General features: G+C 32.3%; 5 protein-coding genes across 6 annotated transcripts; 2 read left to right on the plus strand and 3 right to left on the minus strand.

The window, feature by feature from the left end:
- The first annotated feature begins 3,102 nt into the window (after positions 1 to 3,102).
- Lst8 (MTOR associated protein, LST8) lies at positions 3,103 to 5,010 on the plus strand. The gene is made up of 7 exons (XM_088205548.1): positions 3,103 to 3,372; positions 3,496 to 3,648; positions 3,719 to 3,780; positions 4,079 to 4,223; positions 4,282 to 4,478; positions 4,539 to 4,681; positions 4,751 to 5,010. Exons 1-7 carry the CDS (start codon positions 3,235 to 3,237, stop codon positions 4,864 to 4,866), a joined length of 954 nt encoding a protein of 317 aa, XP_088061674.1. The 5' UTR covers positions 3,103 to 3,234; the 3' UTR covers positions 4,867 to 5,010.
- Positions 5,011 to 7,298: 2,288 nt separating this feature from the next.
- On the minus strand, positions 7,299 to 12,788 carry Gga (ADP-ribosylation factor-binding protein Gga). Of its 2 annotated transcripts, none has more exons than XM_088205546.1 (8): positions 12,538 to 12,788; positions 9,972 to 10,270; positions 9,640 to 9,912; positions 9,354 to 9,573; positions 8,963 to 9,289; positions 8,552 to 8,684; positions 7,873 to 8,491; positions 7,299 to 7,797 (listed from the first exon to the last, which is right to left on the minus strand). In XM_088205546.1, exons 1-8 carry the CDS (start codon positions 12,665 to 12,667, stop codon positions 7,582 to 7,584), a joined length of 2,217 nt encoding a protein of 738 aa, XP_088061672.1. In that variant the 5' UTR covers positions 12,668 to 12,788; the 3' UTR covers positions 7,299 to 7,581. The 2 variants fall into 2 exon arrangements, with proteins under 2 accessions (XP_088061672.1, XP_088061673.1); XM_088205547.1 differs by having other exon boundaries at positions 7,879 to 8,491; positions 12,538 to 12,786.
- Positions 12,789 to 14,668: 1,880 nt separating this feature from the next.
- LOC148238034 (essential MCU regulator, mitochondrial-like) lies at positions 14,669 to 15,391 on the plus strand. Its single transcript, XM_088181783.1, has one exon. It carries the CDS (start codon positions 14,707 to 14,709, stop codon positions 14,974 to 14,976), a length of 270 nt encoding a protein of 89 aa, XP_088037909.1. The 5' UTR covers positions 14,669 to 14,706; the 3' UTR covers positions 14,977 to 15,391.
- Positions 15,123 to 25,395, minus strand: fliI (FLII actin remodeling protein). Its single transcript, XM_088181782.1, has 20 exons — positions 25,266 to 25,395; positions 25,068 to 25,178; positions 24,757 to 24,995; positions 24,308 to 24,684; positions 24,016 to 24,238; positions 21,058 to 21,299; positions 20,849 to 20,999; positions 19,945 to 20,191; positions 19,697 to 19,882; positions 19,500 to 19,633; positions 17,984 to 18,161; positions 17,720 to 17,895; positions 17,532 to 17,658; positions 17,073 to 17,194; positions 16,800 to 17,013; positions 16,431 to 16,733; positions 16,262 to 16,374; positions 16,050 to 16,200; positions 15,812 to 15,976; positions 15,123 to 15,745 (listed from the first exon to the last, which is right to left on the minus strand). The coding sequence occupies exons 1-20, from the start codon at positions 25,353 to 25,355 to the stop codon at positions 15,497 to 15,499; spliced, it is 3,798 nt and encodes a 1,265-aa protein (XP_088037908.1). The 5' UTR covers positions 25,356 to 25,395; the 3' UTR covers positions 15,123 to 15,496.
- A 1,616-nt stretch (positions 25,396 to 27,011) lies between these two features.
- LOC148238036 (heterochromatin protein 1-like) lies at positions 27,012 to 27,513 on the minus strand. The gene is made up of 2 exons (XM_088181708.1): positions 27,362 to 27,513; positions 27,012 to 27,269 (listed from the first exon to the last, which is right to left on the minus strand). Exons 1-2 carry the CDS (start codon positions 27,393 to 27,395, stop codon positions 27,058 to 27,060), a joined length of 246 nt encoding a protein of 81 aa, XP_088037834.1. The 5' UTR covers positions 27,396 to 27,513; the 3' UTR covers positions 27,012 to 27,057.
- Between the last annotated feature and the right edge of the window lie 184 nt (positions 27,514 to 27,697).

The following is a 27,697-nucleotide window of genomic DNA, read 5'->3' on the forward strand; positions in this document are numbered from 1 at the left end:
TTTTTTCATTTATACCTAATATAGGGTTTTATACGCACTGCTGCCATCAGGGCTGTGGAGTCGTTAAAAAAAAACACGACTCCGACTCCGACTCCGATTCTGATATTTACCAACAACACGACTCCACTCCAACTCCGACTCCGACTTCGACTTCGACTCAAAAAAGTTTAATTTTACAGGTATTTTTAGTGTTCTTCTACACGTTTAATATTCATAAACTATACACATTTATTATTACGCAATTAAAATTTCATAAATTTCATAATTTAAAAAAATGGTCGGAGTCGCTCATTTTTCACGACTCCGACTCCAACTCCGACTCCGGCCAAAACATCACGACTCCACGACTCCAACTCCGACTCCGACTCCGACTCCACAGCTCTGGCTGCCATGAATTAAACATGGAAAACTGATTTGAAGAAACTTTTGTAGTTATCATATTCATAAAAAAATGCTTTATTTCGCAATTCGTTAAAAAATGGGCATTTGCTATTTATTATCGAAATTTTAACAATTATGTTATTGTATTTAAAAAATCTTATCTAATAAGAACTTAATAGTGAAGATCAAAAAATATACGGTCAAACTGAAATACTACTTTTCAGTATTCAATGAAGCAACTGATAAATACATGTATGTAATTAAACTCAAATGAGTTTTATATTTCGTTATGTTAACATAATGTGACTAGATTTTGAAAATATCAAAGGACACTAAAAATTAAAAGATTATTATTGCTGCGAGAGCTGAAAAATCAATTCGAAAATTTTTCTTTAAATGCTTTCTTGGAATATTTGTCAAATGATAACAGGAAGACAAAATTTTTATCTGGTCATCTTAGTTAAAATATATTGCTACGTACTCCATGTCTCCCCCCAAACACTTAAGTGACATTTAAAATATAATATTTAATGACTCAGTTTGCACAATTATGCGTTTTTAATTTTTTTGTGAAGATGAAAACCATTTAATATTTTTTTCACTATGCCTTGAAGATATGACTTAGAGAATTGTAAAATTTATAAATTAATTGACAAATAAGTGGAGTAACGTTATTCGGAAACTCAGATTCAAGAAATATTTATTTTATTCGAATAAAAACTAAAAATATATCGATCGATCGCCCGAATTTTAAATAAATTTTTCGCAATTTATTCGTTTTATTAAGAATGTTTCGGGCCCCGGTTATTTAAATCAGCTGTCTCTCGCATCTTGTCGGGTTTGGTACCATCACATATTATTATGCCGCTGGGGTAATAAGAAACAATATTTTAGTGTTTTGAACCAGAGCTTCTAACCGTTATATTTTTATTTTGGTTTTCGTTTTGCTTGAATTAAAAAATATATAACAGTTCGGTTCCAGCTTTCGTTCCGATGAAAAAATTACTTTTTTTTTCTGTTTTCGGTTCAGCTACAAGTAATTAATTTTAAAATTTGTAAATGTTATTATTAGTATTAAGATATATCTTTTACTATAATTTAGAACATACTACATGAATTGATCCAATAATATAACATATGTATTAATACCTAGTAATTATTTAAAGGTATATAAATTAGAACTAGAAGTACACATATAATATAATTTATTAAATGAAACATATTTAAACTAAACACATGTAAACGAAACAAATTCATATACAAGATTGAAGTATACAAGATTCTTGGGTATATTTATTTATAATTAAAATATATACTACATACCTCTAATTATTAAATAAATCTTTCAATGTAATTTCATTTAAAATATTTCTATTGTGTCGTAGAATAAACTTTACAGCAGAGAACTACTACTTTTAACACTAACTTGTGTTACTGGAGCTCCTAAAACCACTATAGTAATTTTGTATAAATGAGACATATGTATTCTTATTTTCCCCATAAAATTTTAAATCATGTTTTTTTCTATCTAATTGTTAAAGTTTTCAAATATGTATCCAATGCAGAAATAGGGAATATGTGTATTTCTACATATATATTCTTTACCTTTTAAAAGGTCCCTTGAAGCGCTTATCTTTTCATCGGACGTTTCACTATAACTTTATGCTTGTTCATTTGTGATTAAAATTGACTTCTCTAATTTTTTTATAAACTAACACGTGTGATTAAACATGTACCGAACCGATAAACATATTTTTTTTAGTTCAGCTTTGGTTTTCGTTTCGACAAAAATAGCGTTCTTTCCGGTTTCTGGTTTAGTTCTGGTTTGAAGTCGGCACGAAAAATAGATTTATTAAAAGCAAATTTTCTAAAAATGTAAGCTGTCCAAATCTTTTTATTTTACATCAAGAGACTCGAACGTTATTTAATATTTGCATATTTTATTTCTTGCGAAACAAAATAATAATTAAAATTTGAAAAACTCCTACAGGACAAATTCAGGAAGATTTATGTGTGTAAAAATAATTCCTTCTGATTTTTAAAAAGTTTATCTGTTTTTCGCAATATTTTAAAGATAGCATTCATTAAAAATATGGAGGGGTATGAAGGCTATAAGTTTTATTAGTTAATGTAATTACAACTTAATTTTTTTTTTTAAATAAGAAACCTAGAATTTTAGTAAATAGTCTATTTATTTTTAAGAGTCAGTGCGCAATAACATCGTTTAACGCGTAATCATGTGCTCTTAAGTTTCTGTCCTGTGATAGGTCGTTCGCCGTCGAATTAATCGATTCGCTGTGAACGACCAATCACAGAGCAGAAATTTAAGAGCACATTATGATTACGCATTAAACGATGTTATTGCGCAAGGACTCTTGAAAATGAATAGATTATAGAGCGAAATTGAACAGCGACTTACAATATAATTAAAATAAGGCATGGCAGATTTCGAGGAAGCATAAAATTCCGTCATTTTTTTTAAATTAAAATATTTGTTTTATAATAGTATAAAAATACTAATTTTTGATAAAAAAACCCACACTATTATTTGTTTGGGATACGATTTTAAAAAACCGTGCTAAAATTTTTAATTCAAGAAGTGGTTTATAAAATAATCAGTGTATTAACAAGTTGATCTTTATAATACTAATTAGAACAATTATATATTAGATAAAGGATAATACGCGTGCCTTATATTTTTAAGGTTATATTTTTTTTACCATGGCAACAATTAGCGTTTTGACGTTTCGGTTCGCAGCCATCGAATATGGAATATTGATAGTGTGACGTATTGTTTCGGCCAAATGAATCTGTTTTAAAGGCTTTGTTTACAGAATATATACATAAGTCAAAATGGCAGGAGACAATAATACTGTTACTTCTGCGGGCGAACAGCAAGTAATTCTCGTCACCGGTGGCTATGATCACACTATAAAACTATGGCAGGCCCATAGCGGTGTTTGTGTCAGAACCATGCAGCATCCGAATTCGGTAAGTGTGAGATTTGAAGAACAGAATGAGAAATAACATCATACGTTTTATATTAGTATAAAATTAAAGCTCGATTGGAATATGTTCATTAAATTGCAAAAATTATGTCGATATACATTCCAGCAAGTTAACGCATTAGAAATAACGCCTGATAAACAAATGATAGCAGCTTGCGGCTATCAGCATGTGAGAATATACGATCTAGTCGGTCCCAATCCTGATCCATTGTATACTTATAACGAAGCCATGAAGAACGTATCTCGTGCTGGTTTTCAGGTAATCAAACCCAAATGGATATATAATTAAAGCTTGTATTAAATCTATTTTATTATTTTTATACATTCAGGAAGATGGAAAATGGATGTATACCGGATGCGAAGATGCTACTGTTAGAATATGGGATTTCAGGTATTTTAACTTTCATCATAATATTATCAGTACACGTTAAATATGATCTATGTTTTTTCTACGGTAATAGAAGCCATTTTGAGTGAGACTTCTTACAATTTTGTTGATTGCAATTATCATAAATTAAATAATTATAATGTGTAAAATGTTACATATGAATTTTTACGTAGATTGTATTATGTGGGTATGAGAGAGAAAAAAGTAATTTTTGTAAAAATTGTAATATGGATCATATTTAATATGCAGGAGCATACTATATTTTTTAATTTTATTGATAACATATTTTTATGCTCCATAGAACGAGATCATGTCAAAGAATATTCCAAGTACACTCACCCGTAAATGCGGTCTGTTTACATCCAAACCAGGGTGAAATTATGGTCGGCGATCAAAACGGAATAATCCACTTGTGGAATTTGAAAACGGATCACAACGAACAAATAGTAATATTTGTGTAATAGTCGTATACTATTGAAAATGTTTATAATATTGCGTTTTTAGGTAGTGGAGTCATCTATTCAAGACATAGCCATCGATCCTGAGGGTCGTCTCATGGCCGCAGTGAATAACCGAGGACATTGCTACATATGGTCATTGTCGGAAGGACTCGATAGTCAACCGACTAAATTATTCCCTAAACATCAATTGGAAGCTCATAAGAAATACGCATTGAGATGCCAATTCAGTCCGGATTCAAAGTAAGAATAAGATGCCATTTAATAGAATATTTATTAATATTATTACATTTTTTATATCAGTTTATTAGTGACCACTTCGGGTGATGGTACTGCTCGAGTTTGGAGTATGGAAGACTTTAGTTTAGTGATTGAATTGGCTTACACAAACCAGAGATGGGTTTGGGATGCAGCTTTCAGTGCCGACTCTCAATATGTGTTCACGGGTATTTTTTTTTGTGTTTATCTTATAATCATTTTTAGAAGTTGTATTTAAAATGTGATTTATATTTAAGGTTCTTCTGATGGTTATGCTAGATTATGGAACGTATCGACCGGCGTAATCGAAAGAGAGTATTGCGGTCATCAGAAAGCCATTACAGCTCTTGCATTTAGAGATGAAATTATGTAATATTGAAATTCCTTATAAAATAAGACAATGAACGTTTTCTATCTATTCATTTAAAATAATTTTGATACTTATATGACGTGTATACATTTATATGTCCTGTACAAATAATTTTATTTTGTAAATAAAGTGTGCTTATAAATATAATATTTAGTAACATCAATGATCTTTATCTGTAAATAAAAGATGTTCGAGATAATTTAATAAATATATTTTTCATATAATTTTATATATAGTTAATTTTGTAAAATAAAATAAACAGATACAAGTAATATTGTGATAACACAGAGATCCCACATAAAATAAGTACTTTTGAGTGATTGTTTTAACACATTGCATACCGGGTATTATTCCTAAAAATGCAGCCATGCGGCAGGGCTTATTTGCAAAAATTAGAACCTAAAGTTAATTTCTTAAACCATCATAACGTAGTTAATGTTTTAACTTCAAATTTAAAATCCAGTTTCGTAATGGTTGTTTTTCAAATTCACAATGGTAAATGTTAAACTGGATTGCGTATCGATAAAATAAAATATAAATTTATGTTTAGAATCACCAAATATGCATATTTTAAAAATAAAACGATACAGATTATGATAAAATAATGATGAAATACTTTTATTTATTTTTAAAACAACAAATACCATACTTTGTGGCCCCTACAATAATTTATTTATTTTTAACACTTACGGTCAGTTTGCACCACTAGAAAACGTTTGTAGAATTTACTTGTTTTTTACAACAAATTCTTTGTATTAAATTGTGTTATTGTTTTTTAACCATTTTACAATGATAAGTGATCTGTATTGTGAGAATTTTTACTGATTATAAATTGTTTTGCGATTTTTACTGTGATCGTTATAAAATGGATGAAAGAGAAGAAACATTTGAAGATCATCTTTCCCAGCCTTCTTTCAAAGACGAAGAGAACATCAATGGTCACAGTGATTCTGAAGAAGTTTTTAGGACAGAAGTCCATCTAAGTGTCATGCATTTATCAGTCTTCAGAGATTTTTCAGAAGAAGATATCCCTGTTTCCCAGTGCTTTTATTTTGGGAGTACTGGGAAACGTTTCTTTGTCAACTCGCAGGAATGTTTATATAATTAAACACTAAATTGCTCAAAGGCATCGTAGACAATCCTTTGGTGCTCGAGCAGCTCCAAATGTGGGCTACGGAAGGTGGTTATAGTTCTCCGTCGCGTCCACTGTTCTTGCCTGTAAAGTCTAGAACTAGAGCACTTGCCAACTCTTCTCTGGGAAAAGGCCGTTTGTCTGCTCAATACTATGCATAGAGATATTGACATTTTCTCGTGCACATATGGAGTTTTGGTTCAATTTGTGTGGGACAATGCACACCTGTTGAGGTGATTTGTGTCTGTTCTTTTATCTTGTTTTCGTGTTTTTATTTATATGTGTATGTGTGCGTATATGAATTTGTATGTATGCATACGTGTATATATATTTTATACTTTCGGTAATCGTGATGCATTAAGTTAACCTGTCAGATCACGTTGGTCATAATTTTAATAAATAAATAAAATGTATAAATAATAATAAAAAAAAGTTTTTATGAGTATATATCTCTATCGGAGGTGAATGTGCGCTTTTCATTGTATTTGTTAGTAGTTAAAAGAAATCTGTTTGTTTCATTGTGTAAATATCAAACAAATGTCAAAGTTACATGGTTGGGTGCCGTGCGAATTTCACAACGTATATTGACCGTAAAGTGTTAAAAAATATTTAAATACATTTTTTTTTCTTGGTATGCGATTCAGTTTTATGGTAACTGATTTCATTATTACGAATGAATAATTTTAATTGTAAACACTGCCTTGAAACGTAATTTTTTTTACTCAAGTTTTGAGCCCTTGGAATTTAGGATTTTATTAAACAATTTTAGTAATTATAATACTAGTAACATTTTTGGCCAAAGCGCTAAATGAATACGTTACGGTAAATACGCAGCGTAATGTGGGATTTTATTATATGCACACGGTATTCAATGTGTTAAAATCGCTTATTGATACACATTAACTTAAAACATTACAAACTAAAAATTCTTTATAACGTAATGGATTTAATTCTGTAAATAGCGTTGTATTTCTAAAGATTTTTGACTAGTTTTAAGAATCATCAATATATGGATAAAAAACAGCAAAATAATTTTATTATTAATTAATAGAAAAAATATATAATGCAATGCATTTGATTATAAAAAATCGTATAGTTTCTACTGGCATTATATAATTTAATTATGACAATAAAGACTAGCGATAAAAATAAGATTCAATTATAATAATGATAAAATAATATTTAGAAGGTATACATATTTCATATTCGCTTACATTTTTATAAGCTGACTACATTTATAATTCAAAAAAATTAGAAAATAATACTTTTTTTTTGATTTGGTTACCTATATTTTTACATAATCTTTTCTTTCAATCATCCACACTGCATAAATGTCTGTTGGTTATCAAAGATTCATTATATACACATCTATTTCTGACGATGGTTTAAGGCAGCATTGGTACGTTAATAAGCGCGTGCTGTGTTAATTTTTATCACACCAAAGCAACCATCAAGCCTAATTCAAAGTATAGCAAATAATCAGACTCCAATCATATTAAAAAAATACACTTTTTCCATGCTTATCGTAATATAATATAACCTCATTTGGAATGAAATACTTATAGATAATTTATATAATTGAAAAATTACGCTTCGTTCAGGGTAAATTTAACATCTCCGATTTCAGATACAGTTTCTTCGTCGAACATGTAATTGATGACGAATTTCAAAAATATTTCAACTTGACCTTCAGCGGTGGGATGTCCTATCAACATAACTTGCGTAATTGCCGCCGGCGGTAGAAACGGACTAAACGCTGGAAACGTATTTGCCGACGGTTCCAATAAACGCACTTTAAACCCCTGAAAAAATATTTATATCAAAATTGTCTTGCGTTTTTAATTTCAATTTATAAAAAAATATATAAGTATACTTGCATTTACCTTTGGAACGACGGCTTGATATTTATAATCTCTAACGGGACAAATAGAACGGCTCGTCGATGACACAACAAAGACGGCGACGTCCGGCCTCGGCTTGTTTTTCGTAAAGTGTAAAACGACGGTCAATCCGTTCTCTTCTTCGTAGATCGTCAAAGGTGGCTTCGAACTGGACTTTATGTTTTCCAAATCTATATTAATATCAGTCAACGGTTTGAGTATTGAAGATTTTTTAACTTCGGCAATAACCTCAGTCGATTTAATGATCAATTCACTAGCTTCGGGAGCGTTGATATCTTTGACGTCCATAGTTTTCAAATAATCGATCAATGAAATATCTTGATCGTCGGTATTCGTTTTGGATTTAGTTTCTATCAAAGCGTCGTCTGAAGAAATATCGACCATTGCGTCATCGTTGAGCGAATTTTCTGAATTTGAGTTCTCAGATTGTAGCGTTTTCGATATCAGAAAATCTAAATCTAACATATTGTTGGAGTTGCTTTGAGGAAGCAAATGTGAGCTATGACTCGACTCTGGCTTTTCTTCGAACGATTCGATCGGTGATTGCATGCTTACTTTTCCCATTGAATTTAAAGACATTTTTTCAGTTTTTTGACTAAAACACATACAAAATGAGTACTTCTAAAAAAATATTGATATTAAAGATTCGTATTACCTATTAAAACTAGCTAATTGTTTAAAACTTGGTGGGAGAGACGACTTTAGCAATTCTTCTCCTAAGGCATTCAGTTCCTCTAAACCTTTATTTGTAGATTGACTATTAGTTTTTATATTTGCCGAATCTTTTCCTTGAAAGATAGTTAGATGATTAATTCAAAATATATTTAGTATTGCAAAATATTTTTGGTACTTGTTTATTATCACGGCGCCATGCTCAAATTTGACAGTTGCGAAACGCCCATTTGCTGTTCAAACCCAAACCTAACCTAAACAAATATAATAACGGTTTAATGGTAAATTTGTTTAAGTTAAGTTTGGGTTTGAACAGCAAATAGACGTTTCGCAATTGTCAAGTTTGAGCGCGACGCTGTGATAATAAACAAGTATCATATTTTTTATTAAATACCTGAAAAAGACGCTACAGTGACAGGCTTCAAAACGGGTATAGAGTTACTATCGAAACTTTCGTTCACCTCTTTACTATTGTTAACCGACAAAAATATATCTCCTAGTGCTTCCAAATTAGAAGCTTTGCACTTTGATGCTTCATTATTGGATACCACTCGTTGGACCTGCTCCGATGGGCTAGCAAGATCCAATAAAGAACTGATGTTATCGTTCAAATTAGATGAATTCTGCTGTTCGGGAAGTTTTTGAGTTTTACTGAGCAGAACGATTGATGCGTATTTATCAAAAATTCTACCCAAATCGTCACTAACCTCGAGAATTTCATCTAAAAAATACATAAAATGCATAAATTACACAAAGATACTGTAAACTAACGAACTAATACTAACTGAGCATATCTTCGTTTTGCTGTGTCTCGGTAGCAAGTTTAAATAAAGTAGGACGTAATCTACTACATTCGGTAAACAATTCCTTTATCAATTCCAGATCTTCGCCGGAACTAATACCCGGACGGTACTGATCCAACATTTCATCTAATAAGTGAGCATTATTTTGTACAGTTTGGAGTTCCGTGACCCTTCGTGTCACGGCTTCAATGCGACGTTCGCCCTATAATTAATAAACGATTGTACCGGATACTGAAAGTGAAAAAATACAATAATAAACGATAGATACCTCTCTAACCATAGACTTGATCAATCTATTAGCAGCTTGCAAATCATCCGGATTCTTACTTTGCAACAATTTTTGAAGCAATTTAGATCTCTCCTCGTCTTCGAATATCGGATCTTTACTACGAGACTTTGGCACAGTGACAGTACCTTCTTCGACAGGCGGTGGAGGCGGTGCGTCTTTCACCACGCCTTGTTTCTTAAGCATTTCGTAAGCATCTCTAATTTTAATTTCCCGCGGATAATCAACAGTCCAACTGTGCATCAACGTAAGTACCTAAATCACAATTATCATGAATGTCTAATTAAATAATAATTTTAATTGATTTTTAATACCTTCTGCCTGACAGCGGGCGCCGTTCTGTTGCCGTAATACTTTGGCGAAACTAATTTGATCATTTCATTCAGAAATCGAAACTTGTCGACCTCCGAATGAAACGCCGAATCGCATCTTTTCATACAAGAGTCTAACACTTCGAGGGCTAGCAACGCTTCGGTGGGATGTTGAGATCTTATTCTCGAAGCTATCACTCGAGTTGCGATGTAAGAGCCATTCGGTGAGTCAGCAAGGACTGCGCAAAATGCTTCCACAGCTGCCGGATCCGGTCTTTGTAGATTTGCATTCGTGGCCTTGTCTAAATACGCAACGAATAATTTATTAATTGGAATATATTTAAGTGACAACGTGACTTTCATTTCCACTGTTTAATATATTTCCCAAATTAACATATCATCAATATAATAACTGTTATTATATAATAAATTCGAGAGCAACTTAAACTCTTTGAGTATTGAGTTCATTTATACACATTTGCTAATTTGTTAGTATCCATAGAAATCCATAATTATTTCTGTTGTTATTTATTATTATTTTATACTGCATTTATAGTGAATTATGATTCTTATCGTTTTATTGCTTTGATCTATTTTACTACTTTTTTGTATTAGTATGTTTTAATAATTCATTTTATACTTTCTATTATTAAATTTCGTATATTTATTTTACATTTTCTTTAATATTATTCGGATTTTGTAAATTATTTTGTATCAATTCAGAGGCTCTTAATATTTTTTATAAAATTAATATAAATATTTTTTTTTATGTTTATTTATTTCGTACTCTTTAATTTATTAGTATTATTTTCTATCGAAATCATTTATATTATGTAAATATAATGTTTTTTAGTTATTATTTATTCAGTTATATATGTAAATATATAACTATTTGGGGTAACTAAAAACAGTGAAAGATCGACTACCGTAAATGTACAGCGATACCACTCAGAGTTAATTTTGCATAAAAAAATCGTCATAATGTGGACTACTAGGTACTATTCCCATATACATTTTTATATTATGTAAAAAACTGGTGAAAGAAAAACAAAGGAGATGTTTAAAAACGTTATTTAAAATCATATCTACATATTGAAGATTGCTTCAAGAAATATCATACGATGGACAAATATAACCAAACATCAAGCATATAAATATGTAAGTAATTGTAATGTATACATAAATATATTTAATGTTTCATATATCAAAGTAATAAAAAAATAACAATAAATTCAGTGCTATTAAAAATATGCTGAGAACCATTGGTTCTATGTGAATTACAATAATGAACAATTAACTAAATATAATACTATTTCCAAGGATAGAGTGAAATTTTCGTTCTTTTGTCGTTGCATTCTCGAGTGTTTTTTTTTCAGGTAGCGGTCCCAACATCTGGATCGGGTACAGGATATACCCTAAATAAATAAAATAAATTGGACCGCAATGGATTTAATAAGAAAAAAGGTTTTTGTCCGGTAAAGGTTAAAAATATTTTTTTTGTCTGGTATAATCAGTGTCCAAAATAATCAGTGTCCGGAAAAATCACAAAACCTTGAATAGGTATTGTTAACCTTCAAAGATTGGTAGCATTCTAGTCTAACCATTCCAATGGGGCAAAAAGTCCTACAAGATGCATGTTAGAATCTAATAGGGGGAATAGAAGGATTCTAACACCATTTGCATTGGTCAAAGGATCGATGACAAGGGATAATATCTTACTTTCATTGATGGCATATGAGCCAGAACGCTGCCATACTTTATCATTTCAATTCAGAATTTGACCATTTAGCTTCTGACTTAAAATATATGAGTTGTGCTGAATTCGTAAGTGGAGCTACATTGAATCGACCGAAACGATTCTTAGAAGCTCGATAAAAGTAGTCACCTTTACTTTGACCATCCGATTTGGCATAGTCAAACAGTCATTCGGAATCTCCAAGAGTTCAAGTCGATCTTTGATACGACTTGGAGATTATGACTCCAGCGACTACATAGTATGTATATATTTCATTATTGCACAGCTATGTTTTAAATGATTGTGATTAAAAAATATTATATTAAAAATTTGTAATTTCAGATAATTGTAAAAAGATGGCATAGGTCCCTAAATATGGAAGGATAACTGCTATATTTTCATATTAGTAACTTATTCGTTTGATTTATATCTTGACTTATATGCTACTGGTAGCATTTTATGTTATTTTTATCAAGAAGAGGAGCCGAGAAGATTAATAAAGGTACTTTTTTGAACAGAGCCCAATGCAAATTACATGGCAAAGACAATATAAAACAAAACACACGACCTTACTAATAGAATAATAACGAGCAATGCATATAAACAATAACATTAATGCGATATAACAATCACAACATGCAATAGTGTTTATTACATGCATGTATAATAAAACACAACGACTGGGCGACCAAAAACAACAGTCGTTTATCAGAGTTCTATAATCGTATCGGTGGGCGTGAAAATGCCGACAGTTGAGGCTGAGAGAAACGCAGAAAAGTACGCAAATAGCGTTCTCGACAACGCTCTGAATCGACGAAATATTCGGTAACTCACGCAGCAAGGCGTCCAAGCTGGTGATGACGACTTCCATGGCCGCAGTCAGCTGGAGGCCGCGACTGACTGACAGCGGCCGGCATTGCGCATGCGCACACTTCAAACTGGCATTACGTCCAATTTGCGCCATTCAAAAAAATAATCGATCGCGCTGCATACGCGTCGAGTTATGACCGCGCAACTAATCCTACTAGGACATTATTTGCGAGCAATGGGAGCATTAAAGGGTCACAATGGACGCAATATTTCATTATTATATCTATTTTTTCATTTAAAAAATTATAGCGCATAAATTATAATAAGCGATATTACTTATGGTATATGTATTCACAACAAGTTATTCATATCATAAAGTTTATACAGCTAAATCGAAATGTATTAATTTTCACACCAAAAGGTATCACACGCGCATGCGCAAATATGCGTTTGAATTTGAAGAATTGTGAAGAATTTTATGTTTCGCGACAACGCATGCGTGAGCGCAAGTCAGGCCTGTAAATACTGCCAAAGCTTGTTATGTACGGATCTTTATTTATAAATAAAAATTACTTGAATAATGAAGAAAAAACTTATTTTATTCAAGTACATATTTTTAATCGGCTTAGAAAAATTTCTTGCTCTTCACCCTAATATGTTCCATTCGTCAATAAATCCACATATTGTAAGTTTCGAATGTTTGATTGAATTATTTGTGAGTCTATTCCATGTAGAAAAACAGAAAACATAATAAAAACAATATTCCTTTTTTCGGATTGTAACAGTCAATGGTGAGCGCTATCAACGCATGATAACGGATTATTTTGGCACGAAGTCGAATATATTGACGCCGAAAACATGCAGTTCCAGCAAGACGGCGCAACGTGCAACACAACGTTGCAACGTTGGATGTTTTTCATGAAAAGTTTCTAGGTCGCATTATTTCGCATTTTGGCGACGTCAACTGATTTTTTTGTAAGGATACGTCGAAAAACCCAAAATGTTGGAGCATCTAAAACACAACATCCACCAAGAAATGCACAAAAAAGTCATTAAAAATTACATAGAAAAGATTGGTTGCTGCAAAAGGCCCAGATGGAGCTATTTCATTTAAATTATTTTTCATAATTAATGAAATGCATCAAATGTTCGATTAATAAAAAAACCGAAGATGTATGAATTTGTGTTTTTTTTTAAAAGTTCAGAAACTGAAGTTGAATCATCATATACATTCTCAATAAATTATTAATATCATATGGGATCACTTTATTTCACTTCTCAGTTAATTTTGATATCTAATTATTAGTGTTTATTATCTTCTCGATAAAAATTAAAAATGATGATCTCTCATTGTTTGGGAATTGTAATAAAATGTTTTTTTTTTGTTATACGAATATTTTTAATGGTTTATATCAATTGTATTTTTGAAAACTAATGCTGGTTGAAATCTGATAAATTCACAACTGCATTTGGAATAGATTATGAAAGAGGGGATAGGGATTATGATTAACACTCCAAAAACATGTAAACATTTATTACTGACTTAAGGAATTATGATAAGCAAACGTTTCGTTTTGCCTTAATCGAAAAATTGCCGGTCGACAAAACATGAATAATACAAGGTTCAATGACTAAAAATGATAATAATATTGTGCGAAAATAACAGTGCATTATGTTAAAACGTTTAATTTTTCAATGTGTACATATTTTTTAGTGTAAATTTTGATTATTATATTCCATATACAAATATATACGTATATACTATAATAATAAGTCTCATACGTTAAAATTTCTCGAGAATTGGAAAATACTTATAATGATTTATCATTAATTCTAATTCTCGTTATCGTACATTCCTGCAGATTTTTAAATGTTTATCATATTTTCATCATGTTGGATTTTATCAAAACTATATTTTGGTTAGCATATAGGTATTGATAGGAATGTGATACACTATATTATCGAGACACCGTTGTTTCAAAACGTTTACACTAATTATACATTGTTTAAATCTTTGCTAAAAGCAAACTGCGTTTCACAAATCTGTTTTTTAATTTTGTAGTATATTATAAAGTAAAATATTTCTTCATGTTTTTCGTGTTCGATATTGCCCGGTAGCGGAAAGAATCATTATTTTTGTTGCGCAATTTTCACACATGGCAATAGTTCAAGTGTCAAAACCCCTCGTCGGGCATGTGGGGCCGGTGCTCGACTTTGTGGCGCTCTGTAGGGCGAGCGGGGGCTCAGAGGACGCCCCCCGCCAGCCAATCTAGATCGGCGACGACCACGGCTAATGGAGCGCTGCTGCCCGAGCCGCAGCGCACGCCCCTCGGCCTCATGGGGCTCGTCGCCGCCGTAGTGCCCGGCCTCCTCCTCGGCGCCGCTATCAGCAAGAACATTGCCAACTTCCTCGAGGAGAACGACTTGTTCGTTCCTTCTGATGACGACGACGACGACGATTAATACCTCAATATATTCTCCATGACTGCACGCTTCCTATGTATTTCATTTTGTACAGTTCGAACTTTTAAGATCAGCTTTATATCGTTCACGAGACACTAGTCAACTCTTATGCGAAAATAAATCTTATAAAGAATAAAAGAAAAATGAAAACTTGAATATTTATTAATATTATTAAATAATATAGTCTTTTATTAGTTACAATAAAACCCGCTCGGGGCGTTGCTCTTACGTTTTTAATTTGTGCGACTTTGATTCATGTTATATAAAAATGTACAAAAAAATTGTTAAGTTATAATATTGTTATAATGTAGTTTTTACTTATTGCATTGTCCATAAGTGGCACTTGTTTATTTACAATTTAAAATATTTATTATTGATATTAAATTTTAATAAAAAGTACATAAATAATTTACAATAGTTCAGTCATTTATCCTTCACAATCACAAATCTACATATTAGTCGAAACTATTTGTATTTATATATATAAATATCATTTGAACTCGAGCCAAATTTATTTTTATTACTCCAGAGGCCTTTTATGCGGTCCCCAGCCGTGGAAGCATTTCGTGAATCGTTTCGACTCCTTATTCTTCAGTGTTAAAAATAATTTGCGAGGTTTTTCCGGCTGTTTTACTCTCAAATGTTGGATGTACACTTGAGCCGATTTATAAGCCAGTTTGATTTCGACCTCGCTGCATTTAGCACCCAGCCACAAGAACACCTGCTCGCCGTTATCTAAGATCATTATGTCGTCATCAGCCAAATCGTCCTAAAAATGTGAAAACCAATTAGTTGTACTTATTAACAATATCTCGTAGAAAGAACGATTACTTACTTGACAAAAATCGCAGCACTTTTCGGAAACCGTGAAATATCCCTTCTCGTTAGAACATCTAAACAGCCTGGTGTAATTCATGAAATCGGCGTCTTCGTCGTAAGGTTTCTTTCCGCCGATCCCGACCCAGAAGAAGTTGTCGGGTTCGGAGCCTTCGTTTAAAATCTAAAATATATATATAACAAATAAAATATTGACTTATCAAATAAAAAATGAATAAAATTTGTTCACACATTACCTGTAAACTGACCCACGGACTATTGAACATATCTTCGGCTACTCGTTCGACCAATCTCGCTTCTTCGGGATCGCTCTTTGAACCGACCCAAACGTAAACGATTCCCGATTCAGAATCGTCCTCAGTTTCAAATGGCACGTTTAATATGTAACTGAAATTAATAGATAATTCAATATTGATCGAATCCTATTCATTTAAATTAATATAATTACCAGAAAGCACTATTAAGACTCGTAGCATCAGCTTTCACTTGTATGAGTCTCGTACATAGAGGACTGCCATTCGAACGGAGATGATACAATTCAACGGGAGCTTTACCGTTGACCTGTCAAATAAAATATTTTATAATAAATATCATTAATAAAACTCATTATATTGCACCTTCTTGTCTTGCTTCCGTTTTCCGTCTTTGATGATGAACTTCTTATTGAAATGCGACATGAATTTGGCGTTCTCTTGTTGCTGATGCGTCCTTACGACTTCCAAATTGTGACATAAAGATTTGAACTTCTTCTCTAATCCGAACGTGAACGTCAACCAGCCCATATTACCGGCGTATCTGCCTTGCCAGAAATACACGACCCACTGAATGGACTCTTCTTCCTCGGGGTCGTGCTTTGTACCGTCTGTCGAATCTCGGCGAACTCTATTATCCACTTCGCCTTCAGCTTCTAAATCATCCACCTATAAAAATATTTTTAATTATTTTTACTAATAGATCTGTACGACATCAGAATGACTATAACATACCTCCGGGACGACGATATATTTGCACAAGAAAACGTAGCAATCCTGCGTGTGAAATATGCCCATCTCTTCTTCCGGCAGTCTGACGAATTTGCGTCCTTCCAACACGAATGCTTCCATCGCTTCCAAATCGTCGGCCCACTCTTCTATTAATTGTTCGGCTTCGGCGGCTGATACGCCAGCTTGTCGCGGCGTGAACAACGCCGTCAGATCAGCTCTATCCGTTTAAATTATATTAGCACAATAAATAAAAATATAAATAAGATTAAGCCATACTTTGTGTCTTGTTGTTTGGCCCATCTAGTGAGATCGGCGCCCGTCCGAGCTACGGATTCAGCAGTCCTGGTAAAATCAACAGCGATTACTTCGTCCCAGCCTTGGAAGTAACTCTTGAATACCTAATTAACAATCAAGTGATCAAATTGTAAGCGGAGAACATACAAGTGGTACTTAAATATCTGTGAACTATTTTATAAGAAAGATGAAGCGACAGTTTCATTATTTTTGGCTGTTCTGTTCTTTCTCGATCTTCGCCTTTTCCCGTATCATACTTTGATAAGGGTTTTAGAGACTGATCTAAATAAGGAAGGAAATATAAACGTAGGATTGTTTTGCAGTCCTGACTAATAAATATTTTATGTTAAATGTTAATTTATCTTTGTTAAAATTTTATTGACTGATTTTTAAACATTCCAAAAATAAATTTCGGTATCGCTTATATTAATTTTATGATACCTGATGCTCAGTGCCTTCTTGTAGCCTCGTAACCATAGCGTGTGTGGGTCGATCGATCATATTGAATAGCTCTTGTGATAGTTTGACAGCCGCAGCTCGCACTAACCTCGTAGATTTCTTTCCAGACCTAAACAATCACATTCATGAACTTAATTTGTTCATATATATTTAGATTATCTCATGCTTACCAAACAAAGACATCGACATGACAATCTAAGATGTACACATTTCGGCATTGAAGCAAAGTGTTCTGTAATTTGGTACCGGACGGTGTTTCAACCTGAGGCAACTCCAGATATCCCATACCCAATTCTACTCGGTACAAACGTGGAGATTTCCACGAGAAATCTTCGGACACGTGTTCCTGTTGATGAAGGCAATAGTTTTACTTAAGGTTCAAAGTATAATCATAAAGATGACTTTTAACCATTGATTGATAAATAAATATTTACTTGTAGCTCTTCGGGAGGCGATCCTTCCAGATTGCCCAGCACCTTCCAAAAATCGACATTCTCACCGCCTTGATTCAATGAATGAATATCGGCTTTGTTTTTTCTTTCGTTTTTATTTATCTTTTCGGCGAATAGTCTGGCTTTCGATTTCAAAGTATTTTTAGACTTTTTACCAAACCTGCAATCAAAAATTCCATGTTTGTATTACTAAAACATAATATATTTATGAAATCTAAAATCAATACAATATTTTACATTATAGATTAAGAAATATTTAGCCTTTTCATTAATTACTGATAGATGTCTTTATTTGATCTAAAAATATATGAATAAATCTTTACCGGATTTTGATATAAGCTAGAAAATAATTTATATAACAGTAGTGGCATTATAGAAACAACTATATGAAACATCCAACTTTAAAATGATTTTTTGAATATGAAAAACATGAAATTTGTTTGAATTGATGGCTAGTTGTATAGATCTGTATTTGCTCTCCTTAGGGCTCTCAATTATTTTAATATTAAATAAAAATGGACGCAGTATTCAAATATATTTGATTTTTTTTCTCGATTTTTACAGATATTAATTTATTTAACCACTTAGTGCAAAAAATCAATTGTCCATAAAAATATATTTAATTAAAAAAATATTGGTTAATAATAATTTTTTTTAATCATCGATTACTTTTATAATCGTTGAACTTTTTGAATTTTATGAAATATGCGTAACAAAATGCTGTGTGAATTGCTGATCAGTGAGAAAATGTTTAATTTAATATTACAAACTTTTTAATCAGAGACATCGCTTCAGCTTTTTTAAATCACCAGAATTAAGATCTGCTGCGATTGAATTAATTCAGCAAAATTGATGAAACATTTTAAAAATACAATTTTATAAAATTTATTGTATATACAATAAGTGTGGATTTGCATAGCTAGAAATAAATTATCCGTGATAATTTGTTATTGAACTGATTGAAGTAAAATCTTTGCATCTTAAAACAACAAATACAAAATCGTAACATGAAGTTCAGAAAAATTTGCAATGCACACCTACTTGTTTTTGAGATGTGTTAAACGATAATAAAGGGTAGGCCTTTCCAATATTTGGTTTCGTGCAACGAACGAATTTTGCAAATTTCGGTCACAGTAGACACCGCCGATAAACATTTTATTAGCAAATGTTTCTCGAAGGGGTAAAAGCGTTTTTATGTTGCGAAGAAGCGTCTCCTTTTCTTGCATTTCAAAACAAAATAAAGGCGCATAAAGAGCATGGATTTTGGAGCGACACTAGTCACTCGTGTATATTGAGAAAAAAAAGTGTTGCTCAAGTATATAAATTTTTTCATTTTAAGATTTTTTAAATTTCATTCGAGTATAAACGAATATTCATATAGTTGAAAATTGGGCAATTAATTAAAATAATCGAATATTCGATTGACAACCCTAGCTTTTCTACATCTCTACATATAATCTATAAAATATGGACATGATTTTGAATATCTAACACCTACCATATATAAATATTTAATCCGTTATCTAAAAGGAAAACATATCTAGGATCCAAAGATTGAGCTTCAACAGCCACTGGTTCCAAGTGAATTGTAGATCCGCTTGCGTGAACCCGATACAAACGTGTAGCATAGTACTAGAAAAATTTGATACATTGATTAATCAGTAATAAATAAAGTCATAATAAAGCTAAACTTACAGTATCTTCAATAGTGAAGAATCCGCTCGAAGTACGACCGCCTTGTATGTAAGTAACTGCAGTTGGAAACAATTGTAAGAACTCGTCTGTTTCGTCGCTTTGTTCTTGCCTCATAGTACGACCACTAGCTCCTAAATAATTTCTTAAATGTACAGCATGAATGGCGGCACACGCTCGCTTATCCAACTGTAAAAAAATTAAATTGAATATTTTATAAAAACATTAAATGTAAATGTTCGAAAAATTACCGTTGCTTTTTCTCCGATCCAAAAGTGTATTTCCCACATGAGAGAACCTTGGATATCCAAAGACGTTTTCAGTATAATATAGCAATCTCCCTCGTAAAACTTTCCGTGAGCGACTTCTTCGATCTGGTTAGGAAGAAAGTTTTCAATCTCCCAAACGGTCAAACCTGGAATTTGTCCGGCGTCTTCGTCGAAGAACTCGGAATAATCCAAAGGCGGCTTCTCCAAAACCTCATCCCAACGTTTCGGTCTAGAAATATACATATATATTTCATGAAAAAAAACAATTCTACATCGTCTAAAATACGTCATAAGGAAAACCTTCGAGGACTTTTTGGCTAGTGAACTATATAATATTCATGGACAAAGTAAGTGCTGTATTGAAAAATAAAGTAAAAGTCCTAAGAGTATTTTAGATTAAAGCCTAAAAATTGATTAGCATGGGATCAAAAACTTGCCTGTACGACGAAGGAAAGTTACAACTATCAACGGAGAATTCATTGTAAAATGATATTATAAAGCAAAACGTCGTCATTTAAGAGAGAATCGGACACATTTTTAACAGACTGTCAGGGTAAAATAGCATTTTTAAATATAACAAAGGGTTAAAAAATAATTTTCATTTATAAAGTGAACTTTTTTAATGAATATCCATAATATTAGGACTATAAATTGACAGATATAAGCATTTGGAAAGAACAATTACCTTTCTGAGAGAAAGTAAATGAGTTTATTTATCTTGGGTCAATTTTGTCCAATAACAGTGGATGTGAGTGGAAATAAAAAGACAAAAGTGTAATGAGTTGTATCAAAGATTCGTATAATCAAAGAAACAATTCCTTTGAGATGAGATATATAAAGGAATTAGGAGAGGTATCATAGGACGCATAAAATATTTTAAACTAACTTGAGCGATTGTTTTTCTTTGTTCGGTTCCGGAGGCGGTAAATTTGCGACGTCCTGCATGCCTTTCAATATCTTGGCCTGTTCCTGATCGGGAGCTGCTCTTCCGCAACGTCGTAAACGCAACTTACGAGCCACAACATCTTTGCTAGAAGCTAGCAATAATAATAGATCAATAATAAGATATAATTCTTCAATGGATCAAAGGTTTACCTGTTGGTTGAATCGGCGGTGGAACTATAGCGCCTGCTAATCTCAATTGATTCTGCAGTGAAAAATCAATGTTGTAGAATTCGATTCCGGATCCCTTTTGCTCTTGTTGAGGCTTCGGGGGCATCAGCAAATCAGGATTGTCTCTCAAGTCCAGCAGATCCAGATCGGTGAGCAGGTGAATGGCGTCAGGGAGAGTTATTAGACGGTTACATGACAAATTGAGCCTCTTGAGTGCTCCGCATCTGAGAAACGAAACAGGCGAAGAGTCGCTTATGATGTTCCAAATGAGGGTTATCTTCCTCGCGATCCATATCCACAAATATTGCAACGCAAACACGAATTTTAATATATCCATGTATCAGGCAGCTTTCACATCTTCATAGTAACATTCCCAATAATTAATATGCATATTATATTATATGTTTAAATATTTGTGAATGAATATTTTATAGAGGAGTGGTCTGACAGAGTGCACATCAGTGACTGTAATAATATTCAAGCAGTCGTTACGCATCGCCGACCGAGATTCTCTCACAAGTGGAATGTGAAACTGCAGTCTTGGGAATGCATCATGAGCACATGATTGATAATGACTTTTTTACGCATAGCTAATGATCGATTGAAGATGTGATCATTAACATGTACGTGTTGTTATGCTTTTTTTAATATTTATATATGAAGTTATAATATTGTTTATAATTATTATAGTCGATTCGTTGAGATAAGATGAAAGCAAAGATGAAAAGATGTTCACATATAAATTTCCATTACAGAGTTACCCATTACTCATACATTTTTTGTAAAATTATATATATTTGATTCGTCGAAATTTTGATACTTCAAATTTCAGTCAAGTGTCATGCTTGACTGAAATTTGAAGCATCATTTTTCGGAATGTAAAAAATGTTTCTGCGATTATATGAAAAACTATTTTAATAAAACTAGGGTTTATTCAAGTGTAATTTAAGACATGAATGAAGATTTTGGTGTAAAGCAAACAATGTTTTTAAATAGTTGCTGTCATTTATGAGGGTTTTGAGGAAACAAAAAACTTGACGTATTTTTCATATTGAGATAAAACTCTTTCTAAAAATAAATCTTATTAATCCGTTGAATGGTGAGTTATTTTTATGTATTTTCCATAATTATTTCTGTTGTTATATTGCATTTATAGTATATTATAGAAAATATCAGCGATTCTTAACGTTTAATTGCGTTGATATATTTTACTACTTTTTTTGTATTAGTATGTTTTAATGACTTATTTTAAATTTTCCATTATTAAATTTTGTTAGTTTATTGTACATACTTTTATATATTACTTGGTTTTTGTGGTATTTTTTTTATATCAATTCAGAGGGTTTCAATATTTCTTATAAAATATTTTTTGCTAAGTTAATTTATTTCGTACTCTTTAATTTATTAGTATTATTTTGTATACAAATTATTGACATTGAGCCAAATTGAGAATTTTATTATATAAATATGTTTTTTATTTATTATTCAGTTATATAAGTAAATATATAACTATCTGGGGTACCGCAAAACAGTGAAAGATCGACAACCGTACATGTATGGCAATACTGCTCAAAGGGTTAATATCTCGATTAAGTTCGTTATATTGTTTCGCCACCTTGTTTCGAAATCGCAGTTATCCAAAACATTAAAAAGTCCTATACCCTATTTGCGTTAACACAGTCAGTTCGAGAGCTATCTATTCAATCATTATTCATAATTGTTGCCATAGTTGGCATCATTGGTTCTTTACATTTTGTTATAAGCTTTTATATTTATGTCTCACATTTATCATCATTTTTATTTGTTGTATTATGTTTATTTACGATATTATATTTATTGATGAAGCAAATTCAGTGATTCTCAACATTTCATTTTAAGTTTTAATTACGTCTCACTTTTATTAACTTTTGATTGTTTTATATACGCCTCACATTTGTGAACTTATGATTATTTTATTCATGCATATATTAGAGTAAATATTGCTTTATTGATAAGGTAATTAAAGTTTTTTATGTGATAACACGTTTAGAAATATAAAAATAAGAGAGTATAATATAAAACTCACAAATAAAGAAAACAAAGCATCTATTGTAAAACAGTCTAAAATAAATAAAATATGAAACACATCTTGCTTGTTTTTGTGATGCGTTCGAATATAATAATCTACAGAAATAACAAAACGTCAGTATTGGAAACCTATTGAAGATAATATGTTTGATAATATTACATAAAAATATTATTATTTTATAATCTTATTTTTACATTTACAGTGCTTACACACACTAGCGTTGGCAAAATCGATATGCATTTTTTTAAATTTATTTTCGTAATTATTTGCAAAATATTGAGCACAATCTTTAAAGAACATCTGTGATTCTGACGATATCAATTCCAAGAAACACATAAAAGGAATTTAGATTGTGTACCTAATATAAGTCTATTTTAAGTATTTTTCTCGTCAAAAACGAATGATATTCAAATATCATTGATAAATGTACCGTCGAAATTATATAGAAATTATTGATCGAAATTACAAACATTTACTATAAAATGAATAAAACAATTTTTAACATTTTTTATTTTTCCATTAAAGGAAATAATATCTTCGAAAATTTATTACTAATGATACCATCGGGATAAGTAATAAATGAATCAAATTTACAAACGTAAAATGATGATACTCTTATGTGGAGCCATTGCGCCCAAAGGGTTAAAGACAGCAATAAAGAAAAAAAATTAAATATTTGTTACGTTGGCACAATATTTGTATAAACTTGAGTTACATTATTTTAATCTGTCGAAAATGCGTGAACAGACTGACCAAAAAATTTTGGTATCATGCGAAAACGGACCGAACCATATTGTTAGTGTTAATTTACTATTAAAGCTTTGACCTCAATACTAATTTTAGTGTTATACATTATCAATAAAAAAATATACCTGCACAATCCTTCGGGTATCATTTCCAATTGATTATTAGCTGCTGAAAATACTTCCAAGCAACTCAATTTTCCGATTCCTGACGGTATACCCTCAAAATCGAGCATGTTATCATTGACGTATAACCTACGAAGCAATTGTAATTTGCAGAGCGAAGACGGCAACGCAGCCAGTTTATTCCTCGATAGATTGAACGTTTCCAATTTCTGCCATAAATCGATAGCTACAAAATAAACATATTTTTTAAATTAATATATTGTATTATTGACAATAACCTGAAGTAAATATTCACCTGAAGGTAGTTCGGTAATTTCATTCTCGCTCATATTGAGCCTCTTAAGATTGGGCAGGGAAAAGAGAGCATCGGGTATCTTCGGCAGTGAGTTTTGTGATAGATCAAGATCTGACAAATTAGACAACGTCTCCAAAGACGACGGAAAGTTGGCTAAAGTTCGCTGAGTGTTTCGCATGTGAAGCGTTTCAAGGCACAACAACGACGGCAACTGTCTCAATTGAAACAGTCCCATGGGATTATCGTTCAATATTAACGTTTGTAAGTTGGCCAAACGCCTAGTTTGAGGAGGCAAAGTTTCGAGTTCGTTGTGCGACATGTCTAAGAAGAGCAAATCGGTCAGTTGGATGAACAGGGCCGGCGGTATAACGTCAATGCTGATCAAGTAAATTTGTATCAATCAGTATAAGAAAGTATATTTACAATTATTAGCTAAAGTTTGAACGTACGTGTTGTGACTCAAATTCAAAACCAACAATGATTTCGCTTTCTCTAAGCCGTCCGGAATGTGTTTTAGTTTGTTGTGAGAAAGGTCTAAAGTTGTAAATTCTTCCAATTTGAACAAATCGCTCGGCAGACCCGAACTTTTCACTTTGTTGTGTCTCAAGTTGAGCGATCTCAAGCATCTCAATTCTGTTAATTCGCCGTAGAGTTTTTCGAGATTGTTTCGCTTCAAAGACAAGTTTTCCTAGCGTAAAATAAATATAAGATAACAAGCTCGTAATATAATAATTGATACGAATCGAAAAGTAAATGATACCAGTTTGACCAATTTCCCCATTTGTTCGGGTATTTCGGATAGGTTCGTTCTGTCCAATTTGAGCCATTGCACGCCAGTCATCAGGCTCATGGCGCTGGGAAATTTGTTTTCCTAAATGGTGTCAAAAATATATAAATTTAGAATAAATTTCATCAAAATCTGATAAGGAAATTTCACGCGGAAATTAATTGCAATTACGCTAAAATCATTATCGGTGAAGTCCACGCCGCGGACGAACGGCAGAACGCCGGCGCCCCCGGGAGTTCCGCCCGGTGATCCGGCCACCATCGTGCAATTGTCAAAGTTACTAATAAATATTTGCTGGCATAACACCGAAAAAATCGCCCATATATTATTCACATGTTTACTCCAATTATATTTTTTTAATATTTTATTCGCAATCAAAAATACAATTACCAAATTTATACTCTATTATTATATAAATTTATTATATTTTACAATACTAAATTTGTAATGTCAATTATTTATTCTCGACACGTAAACTAATTTCATAACACTTTTAACTATTATATTATATTATTATAATTATAATACCATCATAATATGCAGGGACGTCAATTAGGGGAAGGGGCAGGTGGGCGCATCCACCCCCCTCTTTTTTCCCAGAAATATGCATGGAATTTAATTAAATACTATGCATCTTAACAGAATAGAAATATTAAAAAAAGCTGAAATGACCCTGCTCAGGTTATCCGAACCCATGTGAGAGAAAATGGGACGCACTCACCCATATCTCTCTTGTGAAACTCTCTGAGTAGCATGGGCGCGTGAAAGTTTAAAAACATAACAAAGTAGCGCGAGCAATAAGAGAAATGAAAACAACGCGGTAAGTAAACATTTAATTTGAAGTAAGCTCGTAAACGTAAGGTAGGTTAACACGTTCCTGAAAATTGCATTTACTATTTAACTATTTCACCACATAATTGCACTAATGTTAATATGAAAAATAATATATTAGGTGTAAAAAATGTCATCGACACGGTTTGGCATGATTATCTGCTACATTTATGTGCTCATTCCTAGAGGTTGAAGCTAAATAATAAACAATCGATACCGCGAAAAATGACAGCTCTGTTTTTTTATCGCTGATTACAAAATTAAGAAAACATGAAAATACATACTTCAAAAGTAAGTATAGGTTTCTGTTTTATAACCATTATCTAGTTTACTAAAAAAAATTAGAAAGATTAAATACGACTATCAGTAATAACAAGATAAAATAATACAATAACCTTTTACAAATTAACAAATATTTAAATTAATAAGCTTAATATTATTAATATCTCTTTTCTTAACTAGGGACCTGGAGCTACTACCTAAAAAGATTTATGCATCTAAAGCAATAAGTGCTTAAGCATTCTTTGTTTATACTTAAATTTGATATTGTTGTAGTCACCGATTATGAGATTAGTGGGTTTATATAGTTTTGCGTAATTTTAAATTTTAACGCAAATATCGGAAGGTAATTAAAGTTTCTAATTACGGTCTCATATTTTATTTTTGGATTTATATATACAATAATTGATTAATTCTCATAAATGCGAAGAAAGATTAGTTTGTAGAAATGATTTGATTTAAACTTTATCTTTAACAGCAGCTAGTATTTTTGCGCGCCATTTCGAAATTTGCTAATATGTGGGGGAGTACTTATTTATACCGTAAGTTATTTAAATATTATTTCAATAAATTAAAGCGTTTTTAACACATTTAGGTGCCCAATGCATACTGTCACGGCGCAGGTAGGCGTTACCCGCGGACAGAGACAAAGCGTGTCGTTCATGAGATCGATAACCGTCGACTTTCGTATTATTTATACTGGCAGCACTGCGACGCTTGACATCCGCCAAACAAAAATCGATCCTTATTTACAATTTAAGTTTTAAACAAATAATATTATTTGACAAAAAAAATAAAACAACATCCTTCAATTTATGAATTTTATTCACAATTGATCATTTTGGGTACAGCTTTAGGAATCCGCTTTAACCCAGGTAAGCCGCTCTTCGTAGAAGCTGATGACCGCCTGCGGCCAGGCTACGTTGGCCACCTCGCAAGGCACTTCCTCCCATGTTTCCATACTGGGCCTCCTCACCAGGAACACGGTCAGCTTTCGAGTCTTCCTGCGGATACCGCCGATCTCGACCCGATCAGGATCCTCGTTCGTATTTTCTATCCCTGAAACTAAAAGGAAAGGTAAGCGGCGGCCATAATACAAAAAGCAAACTTTTTGGCCTTCGCGACGAGATCGGGGGCGGTCAGTGTTTTCTACTCACCCTCGAAAGGATTGCGATCTAGCATAATCAGCATTTCCACGTCCTTAGCTAGTAACTTCCGAGAGCAAGCCCGAAACGCTTACTAACGACGCCCGTTCTGTGTTGCCAGAGTAAGGTCCAAAGTGTTTTATTCTATGAAAAAACTCCCTTGTTATTTAATTTACTACTTTTTTTTTAATCATATATAGGCATTATTTTAATACTGATTTTAAACATTTCACATACAATTTGCTTTGTTCAGCGCCTTGCTCCCCCATATGATTAACGCAAAAAACATATATTATTTTTCGTGTACTATCCTTTTCGGGTGGGCACATATTCCTGTCATAAATTCTT

This window comes from Plectrocnemia conspersa, unplaced genomic scaffold (assembly GCF_051122295.1).
Source record: "Plectrocnemia conspersa isolate PC_06_02 unplaced genomic scaffold, ASM5112229v1 ptg000002l, whole genome shotgun sequence".
Taxonomy (NCBI): Eukaryota; Metazoa; Arthropoda; class Insecta; order Trichoptera; family Polycentropodidae; genus Plectrocnemia; species Plectrocnemia conspersa.